This window comes from Mobula birostris, chromosome 7 (assembly GCF_030028105.1).
Source record: "Mobula birostris isolate sMobBir1 chromosome 7, sMobBir1.hap1, whole genome shotgun sequence".
NCBI classification, from domain to species: domain Eukaryota; kingdom Metazoa; phylum Chordata; class Chondrichthyes; order Myliobatiformes; family Myliobatidae; genus Mobula; species Mobula birostris.
Window position 1 is genome coordinate 68,808,771 of NC_092376.1, and position 12,376 is coordinate 68,821,146.

At 36.8% G+C, this 12,376-nt stretch overlaps 1 protein-coding gene across 3 annotated transcripts in view; it reads right to left on the minus strand.

The window, feature by feature from the left end:
- Window positions 1-1,661: 1,661 nt before the first annotated feature.
- The window catches only part of LOC140200275 (NADPH oxidase 4), a 148,545-nt gene continuing 137,830 nt past the window's right edge, over window positions 1,662-12,376 (minus strand). For 2 of the 3 annotated variants that reach the window (XM_072263364.1, XM_072263365.1), the window contains exons 16-17: window positions 8,301-8,401; window positions 1,662-7,124 (exon numbers count right to left, since the gene is read on the minus strand). In XM_072263364.1, coding sequence (XP_072119465.1) covers window positions 7,004-7,124; window positions 8,301-8,401 — 222 coding nt within the window. In that variant the 3' untranslated portion in view covers window positions 1,662-7,003. The remainder of the gene's footprint in view (window positions 7,125-8,300; window positions 8,402-12,376) is intronic. The other variant, XM_072263363.1, reaches the window with a different exon arrangement.

Below are 12,376 nucleotides of genomic sequence, written 5' to 3' on the forward strand. Positions count from 1 at the left end.
TTCACCCTTCCCTTCCAGTCCTGCTGAAGGATCCCGACCTTCAATGTTTCCTCTTCATTCCTCTCCATAGATGCTGCCTGACCTGCTGAGTTCCTCCAGCATTTTGTGTCTGTTGCAAAAGGTGTGCATATATTTTACTTCTCGAGATGGCATTATTGCATATGACTTTTATATATGAGTTGCAAGTCTGGTGGGTGGAATGATAATGTGTTCTCCTTAGTCACTCATTCTATCACTGCTGGAAGACTCTTAAATAAGTTTTGTAGAGAAGCAAGTGAAGAGATTCCATTTATTTCTATCTTCTTTTTCTCCACTTGGTGGCCCTTTCATCAGCTGTTTTACCTTGCTACAGATTAATGTAATTGAGAACTCTATAATTAGTGTATGTTTCAGTTCTACTGATTTAAATTTTCTTCATAGCATTCTTCAGTTGGTGTATAAAAGGGAAAATATTCAAATTTATCACTATTTCTAAAAGCTACTTAAAAAGTGATTTCTAACTTAACTGTTGAAATTTCAGCATATTTACGTATGAGATACTCCTTTTGACTATTATGTAGATTGTTTTACTTGGACTCCAGAGAAATGCAGGCTGACTACCCCTTATCTGAAATGCTTAGGGCTGGAAGTGTATCTGATTTCGGATTTTAGAGAGGTTGGGATCTCCGACTCTGAATTTTTGTAGCAGTCCTTGTCTTACATTTATTCATCACACACACTGTATGTGAGGTTACTTCTCAGGACTGTCTGTGGTGCACAGAGGCTTGCACATCATTTGGGAACCTTCCTGGCACCTTGTGTAATTTTCAGTTTGTGATAACATGTCAGCTGAAAAAAATTTCAGATTTCAGAGGTTTTCAGATAAGGGGTACTCAATCTGTATAAAATTCTGTTATTTTCTAGTATAAATCAATTGTTATTATTTTATTTATAAATGGAATTTAGCTAAACTTTGAATTTTATGTAGTTGTGTACAATTTTTCCTCAGTCTGTTCTAATTTAATTTTCAGGTTTTTTTTCTAAGAGAGTTGATCTGTTGGATAATTGTACTCTTCCTAAATTTGGAAATACAGTCCCATTAAACTTATAAAATATTTGCATTTACATAGCACATTTAGCTTGTTTAAACACATGAAGACACCTCACACTAATGTTATTAAAATCTGACGAAGTATGAAATGTGCTGTGAAGTGTGTGTTGTAAAAAATGTGTGCAGGATATACTCTAAAAGGTAGAGTTGATGGAAGGAATTTTAGATGCAATCTTTAAAACTGATATTGTGTTTTTGAAAGTTTGAGCTTGTGACTAGATATTTTAAAGTTACTAACAGTTGATCTTTTTTACTACTTAAACACACCATCATTAATCCAAAGCAAAAGCATATATTTGAAATTGTATTTCCAATGCAATGCTGCTGAAATTCCAGTGGGTGGCAATATTCCAATGTAGTTCTTCAGTACAAAGGTCTTCTCATCTGATTTACACTCTCAGAGCTAAAGATAAAATATTCGATTGCTGCATTAAGTATCAATTTAAGAAACAAAAACATTGAAGTGAGATTTCATTGAGTTGTAAACAAATTCAGAGAAATACATAGATTATTAAATATAAAACTTTAATGTAAGAAGATAATCAGAACAGAGGTCGGGTTGAAGCTTCTTGAGATAAAATAATACTGCAAATATGGAGCTACAATCCATCCCACAGCACATTTCTCCCTGAGAATTTTGAAACATGATCCTACTACTCTCTCTGAATATGTTCAAAATGACAAATGGTTAGGGATAAATTTCCCAGTAAAAAGAATTCAAGGCCTTTTCTCATTGCCAAAGAACAAACTTTCAAACTGATTTAGTATTCAAATTTCTGAGTAAGTCCTTCAGTTTTTGTTCCAACGGGATCAAACCAGCTCCAGCAAGTGACTCTAATGCCTCTGTTCAGCTTTAAAAATTCGCCAGCCAGCTGAGGGCACTGGTAAAGAGAAGCTGAAGCCACAGGAGGTAACCGTGCCTTTCAAAACCCAGGGATACAGCTAAACTTCAACAAGCCTAAAAATATTCATTTACTACTGAAATGAATCAATCTACTAGTATAGGAAACAATTACGTCTACTTCCAAAGGTCTTGGTCATGTTTGATCCAATCAATAGCCTTCATTTCTTATTTACACTCTCCTGGGTGGAATAGTATGGACATTAACAATTATCATTTTTGTTTTAAAATTATAACTACTCATGCAGTTGACAACATTGTCACCAGGAGTCTGATTATCAGCTCTCTAACATATGCTCTCACTTTTTTTAAACACATTGTTGATCAAGAACAGAACATCTGCAACAAAATATGATGCAGCAATTCTTTAAAATATAGCTTTTCCACCACTGTGTTTGACAACTTTAAAATAACATTGTTAACTCCAATAATATGTCTGTCCTGAATATTTATTTCACCCTAGAATATGGTAAGATGCACCATGACTGTTTCCAAACACTAACACTGAGCCATATACATAAGGGCGGTAACTAAAAGCTTGGTCAGTTAGGTAGGCTTCAAAGGAAAGTCTTAAAACAGGAAAGAAGGTTAGAAGTAGAGATGTTGAGAGAAAAAAACCCATAGTTCAGAACCATAGCAACTAAAACATAGTGACCAATGTTAAATTCAGGGAGTAGTTCAGATTCTTAGAATATTGTAAAATACAATAAGATACTGGAGATAGGGAGGTTTAAAGCCAGGGAGGGATTTGAAAACAAAGTATATAAACAAGAGTAGCTTAACCAAGAGCAACCAATAACAGCGGGTGGTGAGTGAACAATCCTCAGCATCGGTTAGGACATTCCCAAAATAAGTAATGAAAGAAGGAACATGAGTAATTGGCCCAAATGACATTGGAGTTGTTAATTCTGAAAGTAACAGTCATTGCTGAGGCTGCTGACAACATCTGTGCTGAAGAAAAGGATAGAGTTGGGGCATGCTGTGGAGGTGGGATTAGTGATGGCAGCAAAATGAAGTTGAAAATTCATCACAGGGTCAAATATGACACTAAGATGGTAAAAATATCTCAATAAGCTGCTAGGCATGACATTTTAAGTAGGCACAGAATATAATGAGTACAATTTTCAAATATTTATTTAGAGAAAATTGTTTCTTATATAGAACTGAATAGGAGATGGGCAGTCTGATAATATTGACACATTGCGGGGTGACAGCAGTAGGAAACAGGCTAGTGGGGGAGAAATAGAGCCAGGAGTCCTGAAATCACATAAGGAAATTGACTGTGCATGTTTGATCTTGCTGAAGGTTAACATTTATCTGAGAAACAGGAGGAACCAATAGATTCTTGGAGGATATCAGAGCGGAGAGTGGGAAGCCTTTGGAGAAAATGCCCTGGCTTTCAACAGACAATTAAGAATAAAATCAGATATAAGTTATCCCACCAAAAATAAGTGAGTGAAGAAGAGAACTTTTGGAAGTGGATGATGTTGTTAATTTGTTAAAGGCTACAAATAGGCCAAAAAAATAGTTTCTCATTGTTATTGCTACTTAGATTGCCATCTATGACTTTATTACAAGCTGTTCCATATTGTGGTGGGGTAGAAGCCTGATTCACCCTGATTTCCTTCAAAGAATGACATGCAGGTCTGAAACAGCAGAGGTTGGTTCTAAATATAAACAGAATATACAAAACTGGTCTGAAAAAGCTCATATATCATATAAAGCACATAAGTGTTTTACTACTATTGATATTGATCCACTACAAGTCTACAATGTGACCTACAGGAATATACAACCACAAAGTGTGATTCCTGCTTATTTACCAGTGACACATTAAAATTGTTGCAATACCTTTTGTCTCTCCTCTAACTGCTTGCTTTTATACAGGGTAATTAGATTTTATTTATATATTTCTGAAATAGATAAGGAAGTCACATGGCCATAACAAATTCAACCTGCTGATTTACAATTAGTTTCAAATGTCCAGCTGTGCAAAAATTAGATGATGGTAGTTATTGTTATGGTTCTTGGCTCAGTATGAAACTCTGCTGCCAGTTTCTTTGGGTAAGATTTGATCTGAGATGAGAATGACCAGATAAGTACTACATATTAATTAGCCACTTAGATTCCTCTTTTTGGTTTGGTTGTCCCTTAGTATGCATTTGCCAGTTACAAGACATTATAATCGAACTACAAATCAAATCTCTCACAGAGGTCTGTTCCACAGACTGCTGTTTCTTGGAGAAATACATATTATAATACTACATGATTTACAGTATAAGGGGCAGTATTAATTTGTTTAACTGTCACTGAGTAGGATGACAGAACTGCAACCAACTTACATCCTAGAAATGTACAAATATATACTGATAATCAGCCCAAATAAATCCACTGAATAGAAATTGGGAGTTGGTTTATCTAACTACTCAAAGGACAGCATAATACAAGCCACATATTAATCCTTGCATTCATAGTAATATATAAATTCTACAGCACAATACAGGCCCTTCGGCCCACAAAGCTGTGCCGAACATGTCCTTACCTTAGAAATTACCTAGGGTTACCCATAGCCCTCAATTTAAATTACCTAGGGTTACCCATAGCCCTCAATTTAAATTACCTAGGGTTACCCATAGCCCTCAATTTTTCTAAGCTCCATGTACCTGTCCAGGAGTCTCTTAATAGACCCTATCATATCCGCCTCCACCACCGTCAGCAGCTCATTCCACGCACTCACCACTCGCTACATAAAAAACTTACCCCTGACATCTCTGTAGCTGCTTCCAAGCACCTTAAAACTGTGCCCTTTCATGCTAGCCATTTCAGCCCTGAGAAAAAGCCTCTGACTATCCACATAATCAATGCCTCTCATTATCTTGTACACTTCTATCAGGTGACATCTCATCCTCCATCACTCCAAGGAGAAAATAGCCGAGTTCACTCAACCTATTCTCATAAGGCATGCTCCCCAATCCAGGCAACATCCTTGTAAACCTCCTCTGCACCCTTTCTATGGTTTCCACATCCTTCCTGTAGTGAAGCGACCAGAACTGAGCACAGTACTCCAAGTGGGGTCTGACCAGGGTCCTATATAGTTGCAACATTACCTCTCAGCTCCCAAGCTCAATTCCATGATTGATGAAAGCCAATGCACATATGTTTTCTTAACTACAGAGTCAACCTGCACAGCAGCTTTGAGTGTCCTATGGACTCGGACCCCAAGATCCCTCTGATCCTCCACATTGCCAACAGTCTTAACATTAATACTATATTTTGCCATCATATATGAACCATCTCACACTTATCTGGGTTGAACGCCATCTGCCACTTCTCAGCCCAGTTTTGCATCCTATCAATGTCCCGCTGTAACCTCTGACAGCCCTCCACACTGCCCACAACACCCCCAACCTTTGTGTCATCAGCAAGTTTACTAAACCATCTCTCCACTTCCTCATCCAGGTCATTTATAAAAATCACAAAGAGTGAGGGTCCCAGAACAGATCCCTGAGGCACACCACTGGTCACCGACCTCCATGCAGAATATGACCCGTCTACAACCACTCTGCAAGCCAGTTCTGGATCTACAAAGCAATATCCCGTTGGATTCCATGCCTCCTTACTTTTTCAATAAGCCTTGTCAAATGCCTTGCTGAAATCCATATCCACATCTTCTGCTCTACCTTCATCAATCTGCTCATTCAGATTTTCTCCTGTAAATTTACCATTGAAGCAAAAACAATCAAAATTAAAATAGATAGGAATTTACAAATACTCAGTTTTAGCTGTACATTGCAAAAGGCAAAAGAAGTTCTGTGCATCCAGTATCTTGTAAAAAGTTGAGATACCTCTTGTAAACAATTAAGGTATTTTAACTGAGTAACTGGAACAAAATTTCATGAGAAGTTTTGTTTCCCCCATTTCCAAATTTTTATTCTCAATATTTTTCCCGAAGCTCAGTATTTCTTCATCCTCTTTAAAGACACTTGTTGTAAAACCCACTTTAAGATTTCTATCAGCTAATCAAATGTACATTGAGTACAAAAGGTTGACTTGGCCCTTTAGATATTAAGATTTTTATTTTGTTTATATTCAGCAACCAGCTGAGGTAAAAATTCTGAGATTTCACATTGCTTTGCTCAGGGTGTAAGTACATTAAAGTGCAGCACCGTAAGATCATTTTGCTTCTGTAGATTCTAAATCACTCTGTTGCTAGCCATGTAAAGGAACTAGAGGAGTAAAGGTTATGCAACATTTACCACAGGCTCAGTCTTTAAAATTTATTTAATAATAGAAAATCCTCCAATTTAACATGCATCTGTCTCATAATGAAACTAAATCAATAGCCCCTCTGCAATTATTCTGCATGAAACATGAGCTGTGGAGACATAATTCAATACTGAAGACAACCAGACTGAAATGCAGATGTATTATTAAGGTCACGTTTATGTGGGTTGAGTGCAGAAAAACACAGAAATATTCTAATACCATACAAAGAATATGCTTTAACATGGACGAGAAAACAGACATGGCTATTAACTATTGCGTCAGCTGTGTCACAGTACACAACGTACTGTAGGTACTGGAATCAGATGGAGGTTCTGAAGCCTTAGACAGTTCCCAATTCCCTGACCTCTCACAGCAGTTTTAAACCTTCTCCAGTTCAATGTATGACACTAAACAACTTCTGTCTCTGTACATGCAAATTTCATCATAAGAAATAGATTTGCTAAAACTCCAATAAAAATCACACAAGTGTTATTACAAAAACAAGATATCCAGCTTTCCCCAAAAATTACAAAAATGTATCAGTTGATCATAAAATGATTTTGACAATCCAATACACAAACTTATACCTGCACCACATTAATTGCTGTATCTGTATGCATTCAATGATTCACTCTTTGGTGTCTGGAGATTGTCTAAGGCCAATCCTGCTGACCACCATATTAACAAAAATAATTGCACTTCAAGTTTTATTATTATTTTACACTGCACATTTTCCAAAATGGTTTTCAAGAGAATGATTCCTTGTTGTACTCGAATTTTGTTCCATGTGAACAGGTTCTGTTGCTGAGATTGTGAAGCTCTTTGGAGAGTTTGCTGGGTCCACAGCAAAAAACACCTACACACTTTCTGCCAGAAAGGAAGAAAAACAGTGGTGTTATGTTGAACACTTCTCAGACCACCAAATATAATATACACACACACACACACACACACACACACACACACACACACACACACACAGTGTACAATATTATTGGAAGACACATCATTTGGGCCTTTTTACATTATTACCCAATTGGTTCAAGCAAAAAGTAAGCATCCTTCAGCTTAGATGGGGTCAGATCCTTGACACTTTATTTTCGTCCAAACTTTTAATTTAAGTGCATGGTATAGTGCATTTCCAAGGTTCACTGCATATTGCAAATTGCATGGAAGTGATCTGCTGCCACCAGTTTGCCTGAAAGCAGTAACAAGTAAAAAAAAATCCCCCCTCCTAAACATACTTATGTTGATGATTATGCCCCTATCCTCACACCACATGCTATGACCCGCTAACATTTTTAATTTATTTCACCTATACAAGCCAATGCTACTGCTAAAATAATGCATCTTAAATTTTGGTAGACATACAGTAACCCCATGAAATAACATCAGGGACAGTATATTTACTATAATGATATAAACTGTAAGGTGGATACCTTCTCAAACAAAATTGATTACATTAAACATACCTTGGCATTGGAGTATATCATCAAAATAAACACTTTTTGACACATGTACTTCTTTAATGATTTTGCCTCTAAGAAATGTATTCAAAATTAACTTGAGGTCCAAGGGAATTATTTCTGTTAGTCCTTCAAGGATCTTATATATTTTAAAGGTAGGTTTTAATTTGGTATGGGCCATAAGTGATTCAAGGAACTGAGATACAACCCAACCATGATCTAACTCAATGCTTCAACAAACTCAACACAGTATGGGCCTTCTCCTGTCTTGAAGCCTTCAGTATTACATAGATGGGAATCACAAATATGTTCCCTTTGTCAAAAGCGGAATGTAGACCTGCTTACCTTCCAGCAACAATGTATGTTCTTATTGCCTAAGCCAGCATTTCGATAAAGCTATAGTGATTAATGATAGCTACCCACCAAAATAGAAAAATGGTCAAATTCCTCTGCAACATTTCATAAGGTGCTTTTAACTGTACCGGCTAACAGTACCATGCAGTCTGCAGAAATGCCAATGAACACCAACATGAAACTTTACAGAAAATAGACATCCCAAATTTCAATGTTTACTCACTGTCTATTGCACTTGGCTATTTCACCAAACAGAAGTTTCAAGCGAGGCTTTCCAATAACAAGCCTGGAGTTCAGCACTTGATATTTTTCTGCATTTAAATTCTACAGAAGATGATAAAATAGAAAGTACATCAATGAAAACAAGTAATTGAAGAGAAGTGACATGTATTTTCAAAAATAAACACCTTTAACATTTCAAATCCATGCTGCCATTCTGCTGTTCCACTACATGTAATTCCTTGCCATGATTGAACATTAAAGATACATTATTTCATGCCTGTTCTACATTTTGCAATGTATTAAGCTCAAGTACATTCCACCCCTCCCCCTTTCTCTTGGCTATCCTCTGACTTATCTCACCTTCTATCTTTCACTTCCTGTAGTTGTTTCACTTTGTGTTACTGGTCACAGACAAGCACTGGTTCAGCTCAATGTGTTTCATTACCGGTTCACTCAAAGTTACTACATTTTTTTCCACATTTAGCTTCTATGGAGAATCACTGTGCACTATCTACACTAAAACCAATCATACTTACGAACTTGCTTCATTCAAAGTTCTGTGAAAGAGTGACTTTGAAAGGCATAATTATCAAGTTCCTCAATAGGCTGGATTTTGCTGGATTGAGTCAACAGTCTCAAGCCAACATGCAGAGCTCTGCTTTACTGCTCTCTGGCCTGCACTTAAGTACTCTGGCCCAAATACAGGTGGCTGAATTGATTGTATGTCCACATTTGGAGATTTGATGGCAAAGTGTGATGAGGCCTTATCAGCAAATCATTTTCAACTGACCTACCACAAAGGTCCCACCTCGGAACAGCCTTACAGCCTTTAATAAGAGACAAAGCTGAACCTGGACACAGAATTTTGTCTTCTGTTGAATGAGACTAACAAAGAATTAAATCAAAATAAAATAATGAAAATAATTGAAGCCATTGAAATAATGCCTCCTCAGCAAGAAATCCTCATTACAATACTATAATTCCTTTCATTATAATTTTGGGGAATCACAAGAGAGAGTTCAGCCATAGGATTGCATATAGAGATAGAGATGCCAGCATATATCATTCAGTTGGAGTTCTGTAATTGGCTGACCAAACAAGAGACTCAGAAACGTAGTAACATCTGAATAGCTGAGTGCCAACAGGCCTGAATGGAACTGCTGACTTTACTCGAAAACATTAATATATACTGTACAAATGAAGAAAATTGTAAATTTCACTAATACTTAAGAATGAATGAATGGAGAGCAAAGCTGTTAAAGATCTGACATCACCCTGATTAACAACTTGGTATTATTAGAAACAGATTAACTGGGTTGTACAATTTTCATCTAATCAGTTGGCACAGGTTTGTTGTCTAACAAGTAGAATATTTTGAGAACTTGAGAATATTTAAGTGCACAAATATAGACTTCTAGAAGTCTGTGCACCAGATATCACTACATGGATGGAATAGTATACAACATGTCATGGGTTAACAATGGGTTTGGTGATAGAATTTAAATGGTTTGTCTCAAATTTGAAATGTGTTGCAAATAATGTTCCCAATAAGATCCGATTAGACTTGTGCATTTCACAACATAGACCAGTGTCTTGGATCCAGGAACAGAGATCTGCATATCCAAGACCACAAGTATTTTAGGCAGAGGAAATATGTAATTATAGTGTGCTACAGAGAGGCTGAACTTGTTGGAAAAAGTCACGTTGGAATATTTTCCGAGCAGTGAGAGACTAAGATTAGTCCTTGCACAAAAGTCCTTTAGGTTAATGCATTGTTACTGCTTGGGCAAAATAATGGAATACTGGCATTTACCTTAATGCAGCTGACATTCCAAATTCAGGGGAAATGCCTTAGTTTTACAGAGCCTCATTGGAGGGCTCCATTTGGTTTTGCTACCGAATCTTCCATTAGATCTATTTGCATCAAAATGAGTAAAGTGGAGTTACACCAGATTTACACAGGGTTTAAAGGGTTAAATGTTGAGAGCAGATTGTATAAGCATCCCTAATTAATATACATTTTGAAGGATAAATGGTAATCTAAAATGGTGTGTAAAACAATAAAGCAATTCAACAGATTAGGTCAAAAGAAAAATATTTTCCTGATACTTGGGGTCCAGAACAAGTATATGGATACATCCAATGATAGTACAAAACAGATGTTTAAAAACTGGGTAAAATAAATTTAAACACCCGTAAGCACTTTGCAAGCAATTTGTTTTAACAGAATGGTAGTTTTAGAATTAAATCAACTTTAAGTGAATTCCAGAATTACTATTTTCAACAAATAACAGAAAACCGAACCTTATAATCCAACTGGAATATTCACAACTAAGAATAATGGACCTGAGTTATCCAAGGGAATCAAGACACAGAAAGCAAAAGAGTTGGTGAGAAGGAAGGCAAATGCAATGTTAGCACTCATTGCAAAATGACTAGAATATAAAAGCAAGGATGTAATCCTGAGACAGACCATATTTGGGGTATTGTAAGCAGTGTGGGGGCCATTTCTAAGAATTGGAGAGGATCCAGAGCAGATTAATGAAGATGATCCTGAGAAAGAAGGAGCGTTCGATGTCTCTAGGCCTGTAGTCCTGGAGTTTAGAAGAATGCGAGGGGATCTCATTGAAACCTACTGAACATTTTAAGTCCTAGACAGAGTGGAGGTGGCAAAGATATTTCCAATAGTGGAATAGTCCAGGACCAGAAAGGACAGTCTCAGAATAGAAGGATGGTTCTTTACAACACAGATGATGAGAATTTTTCTTTAAGCCAGACGGTGGAAACTGTGGAAATCATTGCCACAGACAACTGTGGCGGCCAAGTCATTGGGTATATTTAAAGCGGAGGTTGATAGTTTTTTTGATTAGTAAGGGTGTCAAAGGTTATGGGGAGAAGACATGAAAGTGGGGTTGAGAGAGACGTTAAATCAGAAATGATGGAATGGCAGAATAGACCAGATGGGCCAAAGGCGTAATTCTGCTCTTATGTCTTATCGAGTTGTGATACAGATTACTCAACTCTAACTGAAAAAGAGAACAGATTTGACAGGTATAGAAGGCTTCCTCATGTTCTTATATTTCATGCATCAAGGACGAACACTGATAAAATAGTAAATACTAATGATACAATATTGGTGAATCAATATCTGAAAGAAATAAGTCCAGTTAGTAATACCAGCTGATTTTGCATCAATCTTACTGAAGGGTCTTGCTCAAAGTATTAAGCTTTCAGAGACAGATAGAGACAAGTAATAAAATGTAGCCCCACATAGAAAGTATTGATTTCCACAGCAAGCAAGTATACTTCTGATGCTGAAAAAATGTTATGTATTCTCTCAGCTATCTTTTAAATTCACATTTTTAACATTCAGTCTGAGAAAATTATTTATATATCAGTGTGCCACCTTTACACGTCAGCTTAGCATGTATGCTAACTCAGTGCTTCATGTCATTTATCTCAGAGTACACTTAATGGGAATGCAGTCATAATTTAATGATTTACAAATAAAGATAGATATACAGTCATTCATAGGCTTAGAAATTTAAAGAGAGCATATGGATAGCATGTACTACTCTTGCAGAAACTGATCTGGATGTCCCATGTGAGGCCCATATAATCATTAGTGTAGATCATAAGCTGTCACCTATAACATACAATCAGTTGCCACTTTATTAGGTGCCCCTAAATGGACAGTGAACCCATGAACACTACCTCACTACTCGTTTATTTCTGTTATTTTGCATTACTTATTTTAACTTAACTATTTAATAGACATTTATATACTTATGTAACTCAGTTTTTTTCCCTGTATTTATCATGTATATCGTTGTACTGCTGCTGTAAAGTTAATAAACTTAACACAGACAGTGGTGGGTGTGTGGAATGCACTGCCAGTGATGGTGGTGGAGGCCGATACAATAGGGTCTTTTAATCTCTTACTAGCTCTTCTTTCAGTTAGTCCTGACAAAGGGTCTCGACCTGAAACGTTGACTGTACCTCTTTCTATAGAAGCTGCCTGGCCTGCTGCGTTCACCAGCAACTTTGATGTGTGTTGCTTGAATTTCCAGCATCTGC